The sequence below is a fragment of the Podarcis liolepis genome (genome assembly GCF_965112155.1).
Source record: "Podarcis liolepis genome assembly, chromosome: 3".
NCBI lineage: Eukaryota > Metazoa > Chordata > Lepidosauria > Squamata > Lacertidae > Podarcis > Podarcis liolepis.
In genome coordinates, this window is record NC_139557.1 from 74,893,284 (window position 1) to 74,917,693 (window position 24,410).

General features: G+C 40.5%; 1 protein-coding gene across 2 annotated transcripts in view; it reads left to right on the plus strand.

Annotated features, from left to right (window-relative positions):
* The window catches only part of SMOC2 (SPARC related modular calcium binding 2), a 133,251-nt gene extending 111,750 nt beyond the window's left edge, over window positions 1-21,501 (plus strand). For both annotated transcript variants that reach the window (XM_083496559.1, XM_083496560.1), the window contains 4 exons: window positions 12,315-12,408; window positions 15,163-15,437; window positions 16,161-16,201; window positions 18,520-21,501. In XM_083496559.1, the coding sequence (XP_083352685.1) occupies window positions 12,315-12,408; window positions 15,163-15,437; window positions 16,161-16,201; window positions 18,520-18,543 (434 nt within the window). In that variant the 3' untranslated portion in view covers window positions 18,544-21,501. The remainder of the gene's footprint in view (window positions 1-12,314; window positions 12,409-15,162; window positions 15,438-16,160; window positions 16,202-18,519) is intronic.
* The last annotated feature ends 2,909 nt before the right edge of the window (window positions 21,502-24,410 follow it).

The following is a 24,410-nucleotide window of genomic DNA, read 5'->3' on the forward strand; positions in this document are numbered from 1 at the left end:
GTAAGTGGACCCAAGACTATTAGTAATCAAACTGCACTCAGTAAAGTAGTTTATATGAAGTCTGCTGCACTCCATCCTTTCTGGCAGACACTTTAGAACCATAATTACCATCATCTCTCTCTTTAATACAATCATTGTGCTTCTGTCATTGCAGGATATTCTAGAAGCTAAGGAGGGACTGCTCATTTCCTAGATACTTACTGTGCAGTGCACAAATTAAGGACAGTGTCAGATGTACGTCTCAATTTCCCTACTTCTTGTGGGTTTAACAGAGACTCTTAAAGCTACTCGAGCATTAGCTTATTGTGGTTTAATAAAGTACACTATATTATATTTGGCTCAAGGGACCCATTCCACACAGATGCCAATTTCCAAAGGCAGGTTTGAAAGCACAGCCCAGTTACACAGACCTCTCTGTTAGTGGCTTAGAGGAGCGATTCAGATGCGGGTGGATCGGCAGTTTTAATAAAAATAACTCCTGCCTGGTAATTATGGCCCCACTTGCACGAGGTGCTGAAGTACCCTCAGCAAGAAATTCCACAAAGCCTTCCCAAGGGAACTGGGGGATATTAAGTATCCTGCAAATTTTCTCCACTGAGGGCAGTGATATGAGGGGGCGGGCAAGAATCATAAAGACACTTCACTGAACAATTATAGGGTTGGGGTTTTTCTTCTTCTTGGTGGTAGCTATTTCACAGCTTCTTATCAACCACCCAATGAGGATGGCAATTCACAGTGGTTAGTGCCAGCCTCTCACTTTTTGTGGAAGACGTGGAAAGGCCATGTCAATATCAACCCACAGCCAGCCTATATAGGGGTACATTTTTGTCATGCTAGGTTCCATTCCACGGTGGTAAAGTAATGTCCCCTCCGGCTATCACTGTAGTGCAGTTTCTGTCAGCGTTTCCATTTATAAACCTCTATTTTAAGCACTGTTGTAAATGCATACTTTGGGTTGCAATTCAGTCCGTAATATATTTGACCAGCTTTAGGTTTTTATTATTATTATTATGTTAAACTCCTATGAATGATGGGAAAAGGCTGCCTTCCCAATTTTAGCATTTGCCAGCTATGGCCCAGAGGCCTGACCTACTCAATGGACACGTTTTGTGGTGGTTTCTCTTGAAGAGCACCACTGTGCCCATCTTCATCCTGTGCCACATGGCAATCTGCTTTTTAGAACAAAGTGGCAGGGGAAATAGAACAGGCGAGCAGAAGCATATTCTACAATTGAAGAATTGTAGACTGGATTTTCATAAGTCTTCAGCCCTCTCCTGATGTTGTAGTAGTAGTAGTAGTAGTAGTAGTAGTAATCATATATTTATACTCTGCCCATCTGGCTGGGTTTCCCTAGTCACTCTGGGCAGCTTCCAAAAGAATATTAAAGACACGATAGAACATCAAACATTTAAAACTTCCCTAGACAGATGTCTTCTAAAAGTCAGATAGTTGTCTATTTCCTTGACATCTGATGGGAGGGCGTTCCACAGTGCGGGCGCCACTACCAAGAAGGCCCTCTGCCTGGTTCCCTGTAAACTCACTTCTAGCTGTGCTGGAACTGCCAGAAGGCCCTTGGTGCTGGATCTTAGTGTCTGGGCTGAACGATGGGGGTGGAGGCACTCCTTCGGGTATACAGTTACTAAACAGGAGCAATAAACATGGAACAATAGAACTCCCTGCTCCTCTCTCTGGCATGCACTGTGCCCTACAGAAATCTGGAAACCCCGGAATAGAGTTTGGGGGTCTGCAAGGAGAGAAGAGTGGGGAAGTTCCTTGTGCATGACTCCTTGCACTGACAGAACAAGTTACTTAGTGCTGCACTGGATGCAACACTATATTTGTAACTTATTTTTAAAAGCCTTCAAAACTCAATAACAGAAACAAAATTCTTCGCAAATGCTAATGTCTTTTCTTAAGCAAACTTCAAAGATAAAATGCAAACTTGGGTAAATTACAGAGACAATTAGATATTCACAGTCATGAGGCATTTTATAAGACTTCATCAATTTTTGTTGTGGATAATATCGAATTCATATAAATTTCAGTTGAGTAAGAGAAGTGTAGCTTGGCAAAAAAAAAAAAAAGGAATAAAAGAATGTGCTTACAGTGGTTCCAGTCCTCGCTATTTTACTAGTGCTCCAAACCTGAGCACCAAATAACAAGTGAAGTGCTTCAGGAACTATTAGAGCAACGTAAGTCAAACTATTTATGGAAAGGTAGATGATTGCCAGTGCTCGTGGTAGTCTTAAACCTAATAAATTTTTCCTCCAGTTGCTGTTGGCAGAAAAATAAATGACCAAATATTTGAATGAGTCGGTCTGATCAATTGAGTGGCCATCTATCATCTAGCTATAACTTTGAAGTTTATGTCTGAAAAACCGTAATCTTCATTTTTGACATCATTAATGGCTAGATGTTCCGCCAAAGGGTAATTGCTTAAAAAAAAATAAAAAACAGTAGTCTAGGTCTTCGTAACCCTAATCAATGCTGTGCCAATAGGATTCTGTCATCTGCATACAGCAGAATTATTGTTCTTGGGTAAGAGGCACTTCCTCTTCATTGAAACCACGCCACCAATGTAGAGCTTGACAAAAAGAGAAGCCAGAAGATGCCCTTACCAGACTATTTATTGGGCCAGTAATTTAAGCACTGGAATTAATGCAATTTTGGACCTCTGTGTTACAATTTCCTACCTAGCAATAGATGCTTACCTTTGTTTGTTATCCCCAATTTCTGTCACGAGTAGTCTCAATTAATATGATGGACAGCTACCTAAAAATTGGCAGAGGAGGCAAAAAGAAATTGCTTCCCACCTTCAGTTTTATATCTCTGGATGCTTCCTCATTCAGCAGACCATTGTCCATTTTCCCTTGACACCCCAGTTGCTTGGCATTTGCTGTCTCTGCACCATACTTTGTCGGTAAGTATTTAAACATTTTCTGAAAATGAAATTCTCTTTTCCTGAGCCAATTTAAACCTTAAACTCAGCCTCTAATATTTAACCTGAAACTTTTCCTGGTCAAACAGTTATATGGGATCATAAGTATTAAACATTTTCAGGTGGCTTTTCTAGGTTTTGTAGGGAACGGGTTCATTTTTAAGAAGAAGGTTTATCCAGAATATGAACACTCTTTTATTTGGCTATTTTTATGCTGTGATGCTATACCTTGGAGGAAGCTTCTTTGAACCCAATGAGCCTTACTTCTGAATAGATGTGTATATTGTGTTGTCAAACTTTTAACAATGCAATCCCATGCATGTCTACTCAGAAGTAATCCCCACTGGCTCCTTTTCCTCTTATGGAAAAACATTCACCTGTGTGGGGCTGCACCTGAAATCTTAAAAATAAAATAAAAAATATCACCGTTTTACTGATTTTATGATGCTCATACATTTATGAAAGTGCAGTTTATAAATATTTCAATAAATAAATAAGCATTCTGATCCACACTTTCAAAGGCTCTCCCTTCTAGGACAGAGAAGAGCAGACACGCACAGTCTACCCCAACTGATCACCCTGCTGCCAGCCTGCCTTCCAAGTGTTCTCTTCAACCATTGTGATTGCTCACCCCTCGCCCACCAAACAGCTGAGAAGAGTGCAATTTACAATAAATCCCGCCTGCTGGCCGACAGCAAAATTTGTAGGGACACATGAAAACATGAGTTAGAGGTTTCTCAGTGTACACAGGCACACACCTTGGTGCTGATAGGTAGCCTTTGGGTTGCACAGCCCATTTGACACTGGAGAACTTTATGCTATTTAGCTCCTTGCTGAGGTGAAGTGTTTGTGTATATCCTTGTCACACGAGGTATGCATTCATTGGCCTAATTTCTCCATGGTTCATTTTGTGTTTGAATGGAAAACATACTTGCGGGCAAAACTATTTCTAAAGTAAACACTTAATTCTGTGTTACATCTTTGAACCTGCAGGCTAACATCGTGTGGTTTCAACTTCAACCCTTTACAAGAAATTATTAATGTAATCTGTCAAAGCCACACAATATAGGTGGCTGTTCCAAAAAGAAAGAAAGAAAGAAAGAAAGAGAGAGAGAGAGAGAGAGAGAGAGAGAGAAAGAAGCTGAGGCATGAAAGTTTTGCTCGAAACATTCCTTGACAAGCTCTCCCGCTGCCCTTTTTCTTGTCTGCATAGAGGAATTCACTGAGGGTGAATTATTCCTGACATCCAGCTAGACCTTCCTCAGGTCAACCATTTTATTCCCAAGTCTGTTGAAATTAAGCGCAGCACGAAGCTCAGGAGAATTTTTCAGGGTTTGATAACACCTGTGTGGAACAGAGATTCCACTGTGCAAACGTTAAAGCACACTTACTCACCAACACTAAGTCGGGGAAGTCAAACATTCACCCTGTGTTTGCTCTAAAAGCTTGGCCTTTCTGTACTTTCACATCAGGTTAAGCAACAGAGTTATAAAATTCACAGTGACAAGTTCGGTGTTTTGCTTGAATATCAGGCTTCCCTCCCCCCCATAAAGAGAGTTCTGTTACTTAAATACCATCTCAGTTTTATGTGACAGGCGTTTTCAGGAAACCATAGATAATTCAGTGGAAAGTTCCCTGTCATTCTGAGGTGTATTTTATTTATTGATTTGGTCAAAATAGGAAGACTGCTGTATAAGAAACCTGATCCTAAAGCCACAGGCAGAGTCTCTATGCTGATATAGCGCACCCACCCTGGGATCAACATATAGGGATTCTTGTGAAATTTGACCTCTAGGAATTCTATAAGGAATTACCTGGTTCATAAATCTCATACCCAGGTGAGGATCCAAATCTTGGCTATTTACAGGATTTTACGCTCTTTCCTAAAGTTGCAACACGACTCAGGGTTTAAATTATTAAAATATGGATTAGAATGCAAATTTTGTGAAAACACACACACTTAAACACATGTTTTAAGAGGTTTTTTTTAAAATAGCAAAATACAGATTGATGCAGAAAGAGGATTAATCACAACTGCGGTAAAAACTTGTGAAAGTGATATTGACACCATGATCAAGCAAAGCACTTTCATAATGAAAACCGATAGCCTTTAATTTCATTTTGAGAGCAGTTATTATGTTTTCAATGCACTTCATGTGCTTCATCTCAAGGATAATGATACAGAACGCAGAGATGCTGGAATAGATCCCCAAAAGCAGTTTAAGCCTGCAGTTCAGTATTAGTCCAACAATGTTACACACAGCTGGGACTAGGCGGGGTGAGGAGCAAATGGGGTTTGGGGGAGGGGTAGGAATTGAGCGGAAAAGTAGTGGGCAGGGGAGGGATTAAGCAGCTTCTCCTCCCTCCAGTCTTGTGTTCTGAATTTTTCACTTGTGGCAATGCAATCCTTTTTTAAAAAAATAATAATTCATTTTCATTAAATTTTCCACTTTAACAATCCAATCAAATCACATTAAATATTCCAGATTATACATATACATATCAAATAATCTGAATATTCTGCCAAATTATAAATTTTTAACAGGACTTCCCATGCTTCAAGTTCGGAGGGTTCTGATCATCTCATACTTCTACTGCTTTTCATAGTCACTTCCGATGGTTGTGGCAGTGCAATCCTATGTTCACAAGTAAGTCCCTGTGAGTTCAGCTAATGTCCTTGGGAATCCTACTATCTTCCATTCTGTGAACAGGACCAAGCCAGTATAGATGTTGATGAGACAGGAGTCTAAACATGCTGGGAATGTGGGTTTGGGAGAGCACATCACTGTTTGAGATTCTGTCCTGCCATGTGATACCCAAAATCTTCCTGACACAGCACATGTGGAAGGTGTTGAGGCATCACTCCTGGCAGTTGTAAGTTGCCCACAACTCACTTCCATAAAGCAGTGTGCTCAACACACAAGCCTAGTAGACTTTCATCTTGGTACTGGACGTTAGCATCACATTCTTCCATACCCTTTTGGAAAGACAAGCCATTGCTGTAGCTGCCTTGCCATGGCACTTGTCCAGCTCAGCATCAATGGAGAGATTGCTGGTTATGGTGGAACCCTAGAAAACAAAATTGTCTACCACCTCAAGCGTGTGATCACCAGTGCTGATGTGTGGAGTGTTGGTGATTTGCTGACCCAAGATGTTGGTCTTTGTAACGCTGGTGGTAAGGCCAAACTCTCTGCTGGCTTGGACAGTTGGTGAGTCTCCATAGAACTTCATTGGAGTATGCTGTCAAGGCTGTGTCATCTGCAAACAGCATCTCTCGAATAAGGAATGACAAAGTCCAATTTCCATTGCCACACCCTACTGTAGCTTCATCGATTCCTCTCTTAATAATTCCTGATCCACACAATCTGGAAATATTTAAATTGCCCAGAGACTCAGTAAACACCCCAGAGCAGAAGGAAGGAAACAATATCCTTCTGTCCTCTTTAAAAATGATCTATATACCAGGGGGTGGGGGTGGGAATATTCGCAAGACTTTCCAAAGCTTGACCAAACATCAGAAAGTTCTGGCTCATTCCCATATTTTGTTTCTTGCATATTACCAGATGTGAAATGATTAGGAACTAGACTTGTCTGGTTTACATTTGCACCTATGATATAGAAAAAATATCTATGGTTTCAGTTGTGTTCACAGAAATGTCAGGAGTCACAGGCGTCGGGTTAATGTGGCATCATGATCTCAGAAGAAGGAGAGGGAGAAACTGCTAGATTTACTCTAGGCAATTAAAAAAAAACCTTTTCAGATTTTTAAAGGGTTAGCATGGGGGTGGGATAGTACTCACTGTTAACAATAACCCCTTGACTATGTTTCTTCAAATAGTCTCAGCAATTTGCTTGAGGCTCTAAGTGATTCCGATAAGTACTGTTGTCTTTTCACATACTTGCCTTTTCACACACTGATTTCTGTTGATCTATCTTCAACCTGTCACTGTCAACTCCAAGGCAGCCTTCACCAATCCGATGCCCTCCAGACGTTTTGGACTACATCTTCTGCCCGCCTCAGCAGGCCCTGTCTGCATTGGCTGAGGCTGTTTGGAGCAGTAGTACAAAACATCTAAATGATACTAGGTTGCTGAAGGCAACCTCCAAGAGAACTTGTGGGCCCTTGTGGAGAGAGAGTGGGAGAGGGCACTGAGTATAGGGAGTATAAGGGGCATCAGCCCCCTCAATATTTGGGGGCACGGGGCTCAGCCCCCCCAATATTGAGGGGTCTGACACCCCCACTGCCCTGCCACCAGGTGAGTGCTCAACAGCCAGGTGGGATGCCCGAGGGTGAACATCGCCCTATGTGTGCAGCCCAATTGCATGTGACATCATGCACACATGATGTGCCCCTCCAATGTTGGGCGCAACTCGGTGCACCTTGAGTGGGATGAAAAGTAGAAGCAGCTTGGGTGACAGTCCATGAGAAACAGGAACAGTTTGCCCTCCCCCCTCATAGCACCATATTTTGCTGTGATAGTCCAAAAAAGAGAGGGAAAATAGGAGTTCAATATATTAAATAAGCATGTCAGTTTCATTCCCTCACCCCCAAACCTCAGGGTTGTACCCAATCTGTGTATATGAATTTTCAGTAAATAATTCTGCACTCTGACTAGATTCTGGCAGCGAGGGCTGCAGAGTATACTGCATAAAGGAATGGCAGGTTTCCAGGTAGAAGAGGAGAAACAGATCACTCAGATATGGCTTGTACCTCTTGCCTGGGAAAAACCCAAACTAGATTCTATAGGTGATCAGTGCATCAGCTGTAATAAGGTGTATGAGAACTTGGCAGAAGAATACTATGGGTTTTCCTCTAGGTTCAGTGGTGCAAGCCATTACTTGTGCAACTGCAGTTCAGTTCCACTCCTCTCTCTGGCAAGACGGGCAGAGCTGGCTGCCGCCACCCTACTTGCCAGAAAACTTTCACCACGCCTTTGGAAATGTCAAAATTCTGTTGTAGAGAGGAAAATTTTGGCGCCATGAATCCAATCTGTACAGAGATCTTAGCAAGGGATTCAGAGACGACTGTGTACTGTAGATCAGGCTGGATCCCTGCCATAGTTGCTCCTGGAACTGGCTGATTCCCCAAACATGAGGTGTCAGAACATCTGTCACATCCCAACATTTTGTTTTCCTCAGTCCCAGCCCACTCAGTATGGGGGATTTCCTCCTATCTCTCAGATCCAACAGCCTTGGAAAGCCAAAACACTAAACAGGTAGCCATTGTGATGAGTGACTGTCTGGATAATCTGTAACGGAAAGGGTTTGGACCTGAATATTACAACTGTATTGGTATGGCCAATCCTTTACAATGTAAAACCTAAATCTCATTCTGATTCTTGCAGCTCATTCTGATTCTTGCAGCCTGGACAGTTCTCTCTAATCCTTATCTACTTCATTATTATCTTAGATCTTTTCTAGTGCTGGTTATTAAGTTTATCAGCCTTATTTCTATTAACATAACTATTTGTCATTCATTTGTAATTTAGCAAACTCTGCAGATTCTCATGCAGTACCTTTCTTGCAAGAAGCAACCCATCTTTTATCATCACTGTGAAAACGCAAGAACTCATATAACCCCTGTTTTGTTTTTGTTTATTTAAAAAAATAAAAGCTCTACAGGTTGCTCCAAATGACATGAGCCTCAAAATAGCTAAAAGAAAGCCTCCTTCCCTGTAGACCAGCCCAGGAAATTCTGATCACTAGAGAAGGTCCTTCTGTTGGTTCAGCTACATTCAGAGGTTAAGGGAGGGTGGTGGTACATGAAAAGGCCTTCTCAGTGATAGTCCCAAGAATATGGCTCTCCCCACAGAGGCTCATCTGGCACCATCTCTTTACAGCTTCCGCCAATGGCTGATTTTGGTGCCTTCCTTACAACATGTTGTATGGATTATAATTCAGAGTTTATCTCCTGTGTTTCTTTTTACTATTTTCATCATGTTTAATTACACACCCTGAAGGGCTGTTGTTACGAATACTAATAAGAATAATTATGTAATTGGCATGTTTCAAAAACAAGCAAATTATAGAGCTGGAATGGATCCCAAATGTCATCTAGTCCAACACTAAATGTCATGAACCTGGTTCAACTCTGAAGTTGATTTTAAAGAGCTGACTTTTGCCTATGCTGGAAAAGTGGGTAGTTTCTACATACATGTATTTGAGCTTAGAAAGTAGAGATCATAGAAGAGATCATGGATTCAGAGTTGGAAGGGACCCTGAGGATCATCTAGGCCAACCCCCTGCAGTGCAGGAATATGCAGCTGTCCGTTATGCGGATTGAACCTACAACCTCAGCATTATTAGCACCATGCTCTAACCAACTGAGCTGTCAGAGGCCCCAAGAACAATTCCTATCCAGCCATCTTTGTAGTGCCACTGCTAGAAGCAACCATGACTGTGGTCATTGATTTTATTACAGTGCAGGATTGATGTTTTTGAATGCAAACAGTTTATTCAGGTAGATTGATGTACTTGTTGTTTCTGCATAAATAGTAGTGATACAATTGTGTTGGTGCACCAGATAATCTATAGCATCAGCACCTTTCAAAATGCTGTCTGATGAACAACAGCCTTTCTAGGCAGTCCTTATGTTATCCTTATTTTTGCAGATTGAACTTCCCCCTGCAAAATCAGTACTTCACAGAATATCACTGGCCATGTTTCTGTGGCCACAAATCCAGAATGTTCCCTTTTGTATAATTTTGATATGAGAACCATCCACAATTTTTAGATTATACAGTGGTACCTCGGGTTAAGTACTTAATTCGTTCCGAAGGTCCGTTCTTAACCTGAAACTGTTCTTAACCTGAAGCACCGCTTTAGCTAATGGAGCCTCCTGCTGCCGCCACGCTGCCGGAGCACGATTTCTGTTCTCATCCTGAAGCAAAGTTCTTAACCCGAAGTAATATTTATAGGTTAGCAGAGTCTGTAACCTGAAGCATATGTAACCTGAAGCGTATGTAACCCGAGGCACCACTGTAAATGTTTAGTTGTGTCATTGGTTGGAGATTAAGTAGATTCTCTCAAATATAAAATATTTATTGGCTTTTGGAAAATGTTTCTTCTTGCCTAAGCATCCTTTAGTGAATTATTTAAAGGTGTATATCATTACTGGTATCATTTGGAAATAGGTCCCATTAAAACACTGGGACTTACTTCCAAATAAACATGCTTGGTGTTGAGGTACCTATTTGTTTGTTTCCCATTTTGTGCATAAACAACTTTCTAAATTATTCTAATAGGCAGCAAATATTATTTGGGGTGCACATACACAATGACTTAATTTATGCCATGGTGAGAGGAGGGTCTGCCACCAACCACCACTAGGGCAAATTTCAAATCCAAATAGATATTTTGAATATTTCAGCTGACATGAACAGGAAAATATTACAATCCCACAGTTCTGTCATCATTATACCCAGTAGAAGGTTTTGGGGGAAGAAAGCATGGGGGTTGATTAAACATTTTCAACACCTCACAGTGCCTGTTAAACAGTGGGAGAAATGACTTGAAATTGAAAAGTCTTGCATTATCTGGGAAAGTAATATTATATAATTCATCCTTTATAAAAGCCACAAGCTGCTGTGTAGAAGGAATGGGTTACAATTCTGGTCAATTCTGTGTCAAAACAGCAATCACAAGGCACTCCTTTTTCTTACAATATATGAAATTGGCACCAGACATTTTTCATTATTGTAACATTCCTCTAACAGGAATCCATTTGGGTAAATTCCCCTGCACTAAAGAAATGTATCTAAAAACCAACGTAACTGTTTCAGAAATCATTCTTAGCTTTGTAGCCATGCTCCTCCCGATAATTATCTCAACCACATAGCCATAACTGAATTGTTTTAAAAGCGGCAAAGTCTCCAGATAATATCTGAAGCCTAGAGCAGTGTTTCCCAACCTTTTTTGGGCAAAGGCACACTTGTTTCATGAAAAAAATCTCGAGGCACACCACCATTACAGCCCTGTGACGTCAGCGCGCAGCATCACGCCGGGAGGGACATGAATTGCTAGCAAATTACATAATCACCTCCTTGAGGGCTGGCTCATCTTCTCCGAAGGCAGAACCCCATTAATTAACAGCACAGACTCACACCAATCGAAAATTTGACTTAAAAAAAAAATCTTTTGAATTTTTCCCGCGGCACACCAGGCAACATCTCGCGGCACACTAGTGTGCCGCGGAACAGTGGTTGGGAAACACTGGCCTAGAGCATAAGTTGGCAGTATGAAGGCTGGGCTTCTATGAGATTAAAAGGAGTCTGATGGAGGTTCTGAATGAACAGAAAATAGATTCTAGCCCTGTTCAGGCAATGCACATTCCTGAACAGGGAATGTAAACACCAGTAAGGGGAACAAGGGGTATGCCTGAGAGCCCCACTTACAATATCACGGCATGCGCTGCTCACCACTGGCTCCACCTCTGACCTTTCTATATTGGTTACATGGGGTTCTTGATCACACAGATCAATTGATCATGCAAAGATCATGCCTTTCCACTCAGTACAGAAAAGTCAGGCTGACGTATGTGGGGCCTGGCATAAGAATGCTGGGTACAGGCCTGACATACATGTCCCATATCTAGGGATGAGGTAGGGGGTGTGATTCAGTTTGCATCTAAAGGCAAACTTACCTGATTGGCACTTTCCAAAATGATACACGAACCAAAACTCAGCTATCCTTCAAAATTTGCACATTAAAAATTTTGTATTGCTGTTCTCCAGCCAAGCAGCATGTACCAAAATGTAGGTGCTCTGGTAAAATGTGTGTGTAAATGCATATATTAGTGAAAAGATAATTAAAATGCACTCTATAGGGGAATATTGCAAAAATGTGTATCTTAGGAATGCATTGCGAAAAATGTGTAACAGGAAAAATTGCGTACAAAAATGTGTGTAGTAAAAGAAATTCACAGTAAAACTCTGTTGAAATATCTTCAGGGTGAACTTGAGAATGGGAAAATAAGAACCTGAAAGAAACCAAAATTGACACATCCACCCAACTGTACCAACACTCTTGTTCATGCTTACATTCCCAGTTCAGCCATAACAACGGAAAAGGACTGGGAATTAGTATGAATTCAAGTACTGGATATAACTCTTCCATTGAAATAAGGGAGTTTATAAGTGCTTGGCTTTGGCGTGATTGCCAAAAGAATCTGAACATGTAAGACATATGAAGCTCTGTTCAGAACGTGTGCTCTGTGCTATGAAGACAGCTCTGAACGCCACATGATTTGGCCTACATCTGACCCTCAACATTCCCGAAATGTAAATGTGGCTTTGTATCCCACGTTTTAGTGCAGATGTACCCTCCCCCTCCTCACAACGTGGACTTAAATAATGCAAGCAATCTGTTTCCATTTTAGGTTGTCCAGGACCCAAGAAGAATGAGTTCTTGACAAGTGTTTTGGATGCGCTCTCCACAGACATGGTGCATGCAGTCTCTGATCCTTCCAGCAGGTGAGTTTGGCTCCAGTCCCCTGTGTGCTTTAGGAAGTAATTCTGGTTGTCACTTTTCCTCTCTCTTTACTTTTGTGGAAGACAGCTAGAGCTTAATGACAGTTATCAAATATAATTTAAACCGCAGCTCAACGCTGATCTTTTAAATGAAAAAGGGATCAAGTAGAATATGAGCAGGGTGAATTCCCCCACTTCTGAGTAACTACAGCCTGCTCCCATACATTGGGGATTAAGAGGAAGGGCTTCCTTATAAAAGGGCATGACTTCTGCAGGTAGGCTTGAGCCAAGTAATTTCCTTCCACCTTAGAAATTAATAACTGGCTCTTCTGAATTTTTTCCATTTAGAAAAGTAACAAGATGCAATGAATCCACAACACAAAGACTTTTGAAAGGGGGTTCGACTGAGAGTGTGCAATGAGTGCTCTGAAATGATCTGATGCTGTCACATAAGTAAATCATGAAGGAGGTGTGCCCTAGGGATGAGCGAGGGATATGATTTGGTTCACGTTTTAACACGAACATACCTAGTTTGCACTTCCTGAAACAATGCATGAGCCATCCTTCAAAATTCACACATCTCCAAATTTTGCAATGGCATTTGCCAACAAAGAAAGAGTTTGCAATGCACACATCATGGGAAAGCGTGCATAACGACGCATACGTTTGTGAAAATAATATACAAAAGTTCATTGCTTTAGGGGGCATTGCTTGCAAAAATAAACCAGGGAGAAATGCACACTCAAATGCTGATGGATATTCTTGCTTCAAAACATGGCAAACATGTGGCAAACTGAACATAAGATCAGTTTTTAATTGTGCAGGCTGAATACCACCCAAAAATAGCAACCTTAGATCAAATTACTGTATTGGTTAGGATCATATAAACACACTGTGAGATTTCCCTTTATCAGGTCACTGAATTTTGGCAACGCTGCAGACAGTAGTGGGCGGTGAATTGTCGTGGGTGGGACACGTTGTTCTCCTGGCTTCTCAACACAGCAGAACACTACCACCTTCCAATAGAGTGAGGGATAAAGCTGGGGGAGATTGGTGCATGTCAGTGGAGCCACACACACTAAACCTGAGCCTTGCCCCTCTTTCTCTTAGTAAGCAGCAGCAACCCACCATGTTGGGAAGCTGAGAGAGCAACAAAGCCCCACCCTCATCATCTCGCTGACTGCTGCTGGTTGCAAGGATGTTTAAGAGCAAGGCTTCATCTTCCAAAGGGAGCAGCCTGCAGCCCCAGCCTAGCTAAAGTTAGTTTTGACTAAATCCTATTGAAAGCAGTGGGAGTTGAGTTGGTGATGATTAACCTGGGACTAAGTCCTAACTAGCTTTAGCTGGACGATAGCCAGCATGCTGAAATAAAAGACACCAAGCCATTAGTCAAAGGCAGTGAAGTCATCCAATAAAGCATTTCATTTCGTTTTCTGGAGTGGGCAGTTTTACACTTCGCATGGAAAAGAAAATAGCCTCTGTTTCTCCCAGTAAAATTTATAAATTCATAAAAATATATTACATGCAATTTAGGCGCATTGGAAGTTGCTGGCTCTGTTCCAAGTGGAACACTCTTTCCTTTCTTTTAATTCAACGTGATGCCATAAGAGCCATGATATAATTTTGAGCAACACACTTTGCTCATGTTGTGACTATTACTTTTGCCGCTGGGAAAGGTATTTCAGGGTCATCTTGGTTTTTAGCCTCATGTTGTTGCAGCTCAGTCACTAAGATGTTCACGTTCCTCACCTGTTTGGACTTTCATCACATCAGTAAAATGTATTTTAAAAACTTGTCCCTTTTTAGCAGTAACAAGGTCATGAGCCACCAAAAATGGAGCATTAAGTCCACTTAATATTTTGTCCATTGAAACCAAACTGACTTATTAATATCCACAACAGTGGCTGGATTGTGCCCAATTATTTAAATTCAGTGGTGCATTTTAGAACTGAAGAGGCAGAATTCTGAGCTAGCTGTGAAATCTGATTAAGTTCTGAACATGTTTAGTTCTGAACATGCCTCCACTGTGTAAATCAGCTGCACTGATGTATTTGGCAATTCATTTGCTTTAATAGTGCTGACTATGCAATCCTATATGTGTCTTCTCTGAGTCTCATGTAATTCAGTGGGTATATAAGCAGTCTGATTAGTTGGACATAAAACTATCCATTTCATCTTAAATTTCATAATCATCCTACCAAATGCATACAGTGAGCCCATGCTTAGCTGTTAATCTTCCTATCTTGGTACAAGTTTGCCAGTTGCATTCTAGTTTTGCCTTTTGCAGCTTTGGGAGCACCTCCTCTTGATAGGCTGATTGCAGTGCAATGATAGGCTGAACCAAACAGAACCAAACCCAGTAGTGCCTTCACTGGCAGAGACAATGTTTATTCAGCTGCTATGGCACACCTCAGACCGAGACTGGCTACATCGAATGGAAAGTGGGGGAAACAGAGGCAAGCTGTTGTCTATGAGAAGCTCACAAGCAAGAAATTAAGGGTAGAAATCCTCTCTTGGTGTATTGCCTCTGTGATACTGGAAGAGCAGTGGCAAGGAAGAGGTCAAGCAAAATAAGTTGTGTACGTGGTGTTTTTATCAGACACAAATCTGAGTATTCAGGGGGCTTCACAATGATCCCTCGTCCTGTTATTTCAGTAGCACAAGCACCACAAATATGATGAAGGAATTGGGAGGGTCCAAGAGGGGAAACTGATAGTGAAGGTTTTATGCTCGCTTAATGGCCTATGTCTTTTGCAGGCTTTCAGAACCAGATCCTAATCACACTCTGGAGGAAAGAGTTGTCCACTGGTATTTTAAACAACTGGATAAGAATGCTAGTGGTGATATCGGCAAAAAAGAAATCAAGCCGTTTAAGAGATTCCTGAGGAAAAAGTCCAAGCCCAAGAAATGTGTGAAAAAGTTTGTGGAATACTGTGACGTGAATAATGACAAATCCTTAACAGTTCCAGAACTAATGGGTTGCCTGGGGGTTACGAAAGAAGATAACAAGGCAGACACAAAGAAACGTCATAGTAAGAAGATCTCCTATCTAGCTCTTTTATCACAGCTTTATGAGAAAGATATTGCATCTGGAGTTTCATAAGTTACTTGTGACTTATATGGAGAACTGGTTTTTACGAAAGCCAGCAGACTAAACCACCCCTTCCAGCAATGCTTTTTCAGAGGTGACCTGCAACAAAATGTTGCAGTGTGGATGGCTGCTTGTTCAGACCCACACCATTTCCTCCATTTCCCCACTCCACCCCACTGACTTGGGTCAGTATTCCATTGCCACTGAGCACGCTCAGTTCCCAGTGGACTATTTGGAGTAGGAGTGTTCCACAGCCATTAGATTTTTTGTTTTTTAACCCCCTCTGAAGATTTTCTTGTACTTCTGCAAAGCTCAGGATCCGTCCTGGCCTGCTGATATCTTCTTGTGTGGGGGTGTCATTGTTTTGGCTATATAAAAAACAACACTCACAGCCAGAACATTACAAATAGAGGAAATGATAAAGCCAGATGCCACAACTGGGTTATGGAGTCCAATAAAAATCTGAAAGCTGCTGCTATCTTGTTTCAGATTTTGTGGTCTCTGGAGATTTAGGCAGGGGGAGAACCCACCAATACACACACATATATTTAATTGTAAAGCAATGTCCTCATTTATTACATAGAAGTTTCAAAGATTTGTTTAAGGTCTTGCACAGAAACTATTTTTATGGTCAACTAACATACCATGTTTTCTTCCTTGACAGCTCCAAAAAATAATGGTGAAAGTACTCCTTCCAACAGGCAGGTAAGTGTGGAGAAGACACTTTTCCATTCTCCCAATAACTGTTTTCAGCCTTATCTAGTCTGCATGTCTTGGCAGTCACATTCACTGCCTGTGTTAGATACCCCACCCCAAGTCAAGGTACTGTATGCTTGTGAAACGAGGACGACTTATAAACGCCATCTCCAACTCCTCAAAAGATTCCATCAACGGTGCCTCTGAAAAATTTTACACACCACCTGGGAAGATAGGCGAACTAATGCCAGTATACTGGAAGAAGCAAAGATCGCCAGTGTCAAAGCAATGATTCTTCAACATCAACTTCGTTGGACTGGTCATGTTGTGAGGATGCCTGATTATCGTCCTCCAAAGCAATTACTCTACTTAAAAATGGTAAGCGTAATGCTGGTGGTCAACAAAAGAGGTTTAAAGACTCTCTAAAGGCAAATCTAAAGAAATATAGTATAAACACCGACAACTGGGAAACACTGGCTTGCAAGCGCTTCAGTTGGAGAACAGCCTTTATCAAAGGTGCCATGGGCTTTGAAGATGCTCAAACTCAGGACGAAAGGGAGAAATGTGCTAAGAGAAAGGCATGCTTGGCAAACCCTCACCGTGATCAACTCCAGCCCAGAAGCCCATGTCCCCACTGTGGAAGGACGTGTGGCTCCAGAGCTGACCTCCACAGTCACTTATGTACTCACTTTTAAAACCGTGTTTATGGAAGACAATCTTACTCAACTACAAGTGATCGCCAAAGAAGAAGAAGACATAGTACTCAAGGCTGTCAAGTTAATCCCACAAGCAGCACTCCCCTACCCTGGAAGTAAAAATACAAGAAAAAATTAAATAACTAGCCATCTTATGTCCTTTCATGACATCCAGAATCATCTGCCTCAGTCTGCCTAATGACAGGGCTGGCTCTGGTACAGTCTTACAGAAAAGCCACCTCTCAAAGGGATTTTTTTAAAATTTAAAAATAGTCATATGATGTCAGCCTTCCTTGGTGCTACATAGTCATATGATGTCAGTCATTTGCTTGATGCTACATTGACACGTCCAAAAGCCAGCAATTAATTTAGTGTAGGCTTTCACACCTTTGGTAGAACCTCACAGCTAAAAAAAATTCTTATTTCTCCTCTGCTGAAGAAAGGGCCCAGAGGCTTAACTCTCCTCACATCCCTTAAGTTTGAAACAAGGCAGTCTGAAAACAATTACTGTGGTAGAAGTCCAAACCATTCAAAAGTTTATTTCAAGTATATAATAGCTGTTGCTGCCCCATGTGCTGCACACAGCTCTCAACGCATAATATATACCTCTCTCTCTCTCTCTCTCTCTCTCTCCTCCTGCTTTCCTGTAATCTGATAACAACATGTAACTTATATAGTGAAGCAGTTCTGTCATTTCTGGGTTTCTGCTCCCCCCTCCCCCTTTATTTGATTTGATTTCTTTAAATATTTTTGCTGACTCAGTCTCAATTATTTTAAAAGCTGGTGCTGTGAAATGATAGCCTTGAAATGGTCCTCGTTGTGCAAACCATCTGTTGGCAGTTAACTGCTGCAGCGACGTGAGGCTATGAAGGTACCTCACAGATGCCAAAGGTGGCTTTCATCACGAGGCCTCGCGCTTGAAAGGAAGGCATTGGAAATGAATACGCCTGACAAGGAACGGTTTTAAAAGAAACCACCCACCTCAAAAGAGAACAATCAGCTCCATTTCCATCGGGGAATGGGCAATAGGGGGTGATAATAAGGGCTCTAGCATTTTCTATTTCACCAAGAGCTGATCTACACGTTGTGGGGAATTAGGTGGTAAACTGAAGTGACAGAATTCTGGGCTGGAACACTTTTAGACTGTAGGTGAGAGGTTGTATTTTTGAATGCTCCCTCGTGGAAAAAGCTCACTACATGTGGAAAAGTAAAACATCAGAGAAAGGACAAAGCTAAGCCCCACACTCTGGTGTGCTAAGCATTTAGCCTAGTATATTGCATAGAGAGTTTGGTTTAAAAACACACATCAGGAATAAGGAAACTGGTTTTTCAAACGTTGTTGGACTACAAATATCGTCATCCCTAACCATACTGGCAGAGGTTGATAGGAGTTGGGAGTCCAGCAACATCAGGGAGTTTACATGTTCCCAATCCCAGTTTTACCTTTAGAAGTATTCATACCTCTGATATCCCACCTGTGGTCTCAAGAGGACTGTACCACGGAGCATGTTCTAGACTGACTGTGATATATTTTTATTTGTGTCTGTGATATTGGTATATCAATTGTTTATTGCCGTAATGCATATGATAGCAATATATATGTGACTCTGTTTTTCAAAATTTCTTTGGCAGCAAACCTCAAAGAAACAAGGCTGAACACTTGATGTCCAAGGCAGGTCTCTCAGATGCATGGGAGACTCCCTCACCAAAAGGCAATTAAAAAAAGAAAGAAAGAAACCCAACAACCGTAGTATTTGCACTTTGTACTTTAAATGTAAATTCACTTTGTAGAAATGAGATATTTAACAGACATTTAAGAGAATCTGTGAAAATGTAGTAACAGCTTGTTTTTAAACAATTATCACATACAATGTATGTGCCTTTTATTGTCTGAAATCTGTACCTGTTGGAGGTGTAAAAGTTTGCATTTAATCTTTTTTTGAAAGAAGAATGTTCAGCTGGACATTAACATAGAAACTAGTCTTGTAGTATTTTTCTGTTCAGTAATTTTGCTTGTTTTCTACATAGCTATTGATTTTTTATGAAGTTATACTGAAAACCTGCTCATTTCAAAGTCTACTGTACTCATAATTTTAATGAATCTCTGTGTTAAGGTTGCATGTTCCTTAGGCTTAAACCAAGAATTGGAAATTGTTGTTGACTTCTCGTGCACCTTATATAAGTAGAGGAACCTTTTCTCTGTAGGTGTTTAGAGGGTTAAAAAAAATGGCGTTGACTTTCTCCAGAGCACAGTTGTACAACGAGAATGCAACCACTAATTGATTGGAAATAAATCTTTTGTTGATTTTCCTCTGTATTCCCTCCCCCCTCTTTAGAGGACATCAGTATAATATATATTTTTCTTCCCTGTTCTTCCTGCTTTTGGGTAGGTTTAGTCAGCCATTAAACTGGCAAGTATGTGGTGTCACTCAAAACAAAATCTGCCAAGCCCCAGAATAGACATAATAAGGCAATAAAGGGGCACAATTGTTCAGTATTGTAAATCTAATTATAAGGAGACAAAGAAGGTAGAACAGGCTTGTCAGTCTTTTCTTTTCCTTACACTTGGCTGAGCTGTGATATGCAACTTGCGGTGCCCCGGGATCTACAAAAAGGTAAAACTATCACTTGAACAAATTATGAACAGTTATTTTAGGGAGGTGCAGTCAGCACAAGCTGCCCCTTAGGGCATCATTCTTGCCATCTGGGAGATGTTCTTACAAGTTTTCATACCTTTCCTATCATTTGGAGGGAGTTTTCTTTTTTCACCCCTTTCCTGGAATGCCTGAAGGAAAGAGAACTTGCAGATGTGAACTTGATGGCAAAACATTTGAAAGAACAAAAAATAACAATAAAGAACTTTCGCTTCAGACCTTGGACAGCAATAAATTATACAGTAAGCAGCCAGAGACAACAGCGTGTAGGGTAGGGAGAGTATAAGCATATAGATATCTTAGAGTTGAAAGGGTCATCTAGTCCAACCCCCTGCATTGCAGGAATCTCAGCTAAAGCAGATGGCCATCCAATCTCTGTTTAAAAACCTCCAATGGAGGAGAGACCACCACCTCTCATGGGAGTCTGTTCCACTGTCAGAAAATTTTCCCCCAAAATGGTCAGAATCTCCTTTCTTGCAGCTGGAAGCCATTGGTTCGCGTCCTACCTTCCAGAGCAGGAGAAAACAAGCATGCTTCCTCCTCCATGTGACAGCCCTTAAGATATTTGAAGATGGCTATCATATCTCTTCTCAGTCTCCTCTTTTCCAGACTAAACATACCCAGCTCCTTCAAGTATTCCTCATAAGGCTTAGTTTCCAGACCCTTGATCATCTGGGTTGCCCTCCTCTGCACACGTTCCAGCTTGTCAACATCCTTCTTAAACTGTGGTGCCCAGAATTGGACACAGTATTCCAAGTATGGTCTGACTAAGGCAGAATAGAGTGGTACTATTACCTCCCTTGATCTGGACACTATACTTCTGTTGATGCAGCCTAGAATAGCATTAGCATTTTTTGCTGCTGCATCACACTGTTGACTCATGTTAAGCTTGTGGTCCACCAAGACCACTAGATCCTTTTCACATGTACTCCTAGTAAGCCAGGTGCCCCCCCCATCCTATATTTGTGCATCTGGTTCTTCCTGCCTTAGTGCAGAACCTTACATTTGTCCCTACTGAAATTCATTTTGTTAGCTTGCACCCAGTTCTCCAATCTGTTAAGGTCCTTTTGAATTCTGATTTTGTCTTCTGCGGCTTTAGCTACCCTTCCCAATTTGGTGTCATCTGCAGATTTGATGTGCATCCCATCAATTCCTTTATCCAAGTGGTTTATAAAGATGTTGAACAACATCATGTCCAGGACAGAACCCTGTGGCTTCCCATTTGTCACCTTTCCCCAGGATGATGAGGAACGATTAATGAGTACCCTTTAGGTTTGGTCAGTCAACCAGCTACAAATCCACCTAACAGTTATCTCATTCAACCCACATTTTACCAGCTTCCTCACGAGAATTTCATGGGGGATTTTGTCAAAAGCCTTATTGAAATAAAAATACACTATGTCCACAGCATTTCCCTGATCCACCAAGTTTGTAATTCCATCAAGAAAAGAAATCAGATTGGTCTGGCATGACTTATTTTTGAGAAACCCAGGCTGGGTCTTCATAATCACAGCATCCTTTTCTAAACGCTCACAGACCATCTGTTGAATTATCAGTTGAGGGTGTGTGTGTGTGAAGTGGATTGTTGCAATTGTAACAATGAGCAGAAATCTCTTTAGTGTTTTGGTTTTTTTAAAAGAACAAGATACATTTGAACAATGTTTAGAATAGCTGTTGGCTACTTTTGTTCTGACTCAGCCTCTGTTACATTTATATCTGCATCTATAGCTGCATGATAATATACTGCTGGGTGACTTTGTACTCATTGGAATTGGGCAAAAGAATATGGATCTTGTGGCCGGAGGCTTGAAGAGTAAAGAGAAGGGAACAAAAATGCTATTGTATGTTTATCTTTGTGTAAAGAAGCAAACATTTTTACTCGGAATTTATTTGATATCTTTTTTATAATGCTAAACTCTGAATTTAATCTGTTTAGATTAAAATGTAGTATGCTCTGAAACTTACTCGGTTTGGTTATTATCCTAGGGCATATAAATAACCATAACATTTGGTTCCTCTTACCATTCGCACATGCTTTTCCAGGAACATCCACAGAATTATCAAAGTCCTGTGAAAGAGAACAGGCATGTACTAAGGGTCACACCATACTATTGGCTGAATACACAGTAACAAGCTGAGACACTTACTGCATAATAAACTTGCTTCCATTGACAAGTCATGTTCTCACACCATACCAGAGCTAGCAGATAGGTGATTTCACACCAACAAGCTGTCACTGGATAGTCATAATTGCCACATATGGCTGTGTGAACAATAAGCAGATTTTTTTCCACTTCATTAAAATGAGACATGCAGAAAAACACATGGAATAGATGGTGGTTATAATCAGATCCTAGCTGACATCTCTATCTGAACACTCTTCGTTGCAAATCAAAATTTAAAAGGAATTTTTAACAATTAATTTTCAGCAACAGAACGATTCTGTTCAACGATTTTGTTGAAATATGGCAGCCTTTTATAAGATACACAAATTAACATTCAGATGACTAGCATCCACAGAACTCACAAACAAGATCATGGCAAAATTTGATCAATTAATCTTCTGTTAACAAGATCGTCCACATCACTTGGACTGTTCCAAGCATGCATCCTTGGGGTTAGTTTTTCAGATAAGCCAATTGTCCAGACATTCTGTCACCAACGTCTGATGTGCAGGTGCTCAAGGGCCTTCCTGTTCTGTGCTACGAGTAGTCGTGCAGCCACCTGTAAATAAGTGAAAAGTTCCTTATATTGCAGATTAAGGTGACCGTCTTTTAATATTGTTAAACCCAGATTTGGAGTATGGTGTACATGCTGATTGGTAATATAGCTTATATTTCCACAAATACTTGTTCCCAGAATGGCTGCACAAGTTCCAAATTGTCACATCGATAGCTGTATGTAGAGTTGTAGGATGATATCTGTTTGGAAGACTGAAAACTATAGGAAAATGTGAAAAGGAAAAAACTCTTAAAGATGGCTACGTCACCTGAAATCATGTAGCTTGGCTTATCTCAGTAGTAAAGCATGGATTAATTGAGGTTATTGAGCTCTTCCTTAACAAAGACAATTAAGATGTACACCTGACATATTTACAATAAGGTATTAGGTAACTGCTTTTCTTATATGAGAAACCCGTGTCAAAAAAAAGCCCCTTTAATGCAGAAAATGAAAGGTTTATTGCTTCGGATTTGTTTGCTTTTTTTTTAAGGGCAAATTGATGTAATTAGGGGGTAATTACTTTGACATGAAATACAAACCAGTTAACTTTATTGATGCCTGAAATGTTAGACTGATTACAGTAAATGACTGATGCAAACTGTGCACACTGTCCTAACTATTTTATTGCATTTTTGTTAAGCAAAAGCACATGTGTAAAGCATTCAACAAACAGAACTTTTTTTTCTTCCTCTGCCGAAAGCCCCCCATGTTGCAGATCTGCATGATCTAGGACTCCCTAAGTAAGTATCAGAAACTGCCAGTGGATGGAACCCCAGCCACTAACTACTGATTTATGCTTCCTGGGCTATAATATGCAAGAGCATATCTTCTTTTCCACCTCTCACCTCACTAAACCTCAGAACTGGCTCAGGGTTTTTTGCCATCCCTGACAAATAATAATATTAAATTGCCCTTGTGTTTTTTTGTATCGTAAACAGCATAATGGAAGCAAAATAGGGATATGCTATTTTCTCATTATTTACTTACATTTCTAAACTACCAACATACATGATAATGTACTACAGAAGCATCAAAAACCATGAAATTATCGTATTTTTTGCACCATAACACTCACTTTTTTTCCTCCTAAAAAGTAAGGGGAAATGTCTGTGCGTGTTATGGAGGGAATGCCTACGGGTGGCATGCCTACGGATTTTCCTCCTCTAAAAACTATGTGCGTGTTATAGTCGGGTGCGTGTTATAGAGTGAAAAATACGGTATATCTTTAGACTCAAATTTAAATAATAACCTTAAATACATAGAGAGTATTTTTTTCCTTATTATTAGCAGCCTGATTAGCAATAGCCCGATATTGGGGAAAACCTATGGAAATCCCTATTGAAACCTGAATAAATAATATTTGGAATGTGGCTCTGTTGGAACGCCTCACTTGCCACAAAAGGGTAATTAAAGGCACTTCAAAGGTACATATCATCATCAACATCATCACTTTTAATTTGTATACCATCTTTCTATCTTTCAATACCCAAGGCAGTTTACAAGCTGAAGAAACAAAGAATGTACACCTTATAACAATCGAACGCAATGCAAAAATGTAATAATAAAATATAACTTTAAAATAAAACCTACATCAAATAAAGTAACATTCAACAATCACTAGAATAGTATAGAATAATAATATCAGCATATAAAAATTAAAGAGAAATCCACTCTTAACAATTACAATAAATAATTTCTAAACTACAATCAATAAAACAATGGCAAGCTACAGAGCATCAAATAATACAATACAAATTGAGAAGCAGAGACTGGAGGGTGGGGCAAGGCAGGTGGAAGAAGGCCTTGCCTAATGAAGTCTCTCCCCTCACAGTTCTTCCCCCTACTTTTGGCAAGACTTGGTTTCCATTCTTTTCCATTACAAATGAAACAGAATACACTTTTATTCCACCCACAACACAAGAATCTCTGTGGAGAGGATACTTGAACTGACAATGCATAAATAAACATCTTGCTTGTGTACTGTGTACTTCATATCAAACTTAATAAGAATGTACCACTGGGTAAGTTACTGTAGTTCTTGTTTTTACAAGAAAATCAATAACAATTATTTGGATTGAAAAACAAACAAACATGAAATCATAAAATCACAACCACAAATGACTGACATTGAATCAAATTAATTCGCTG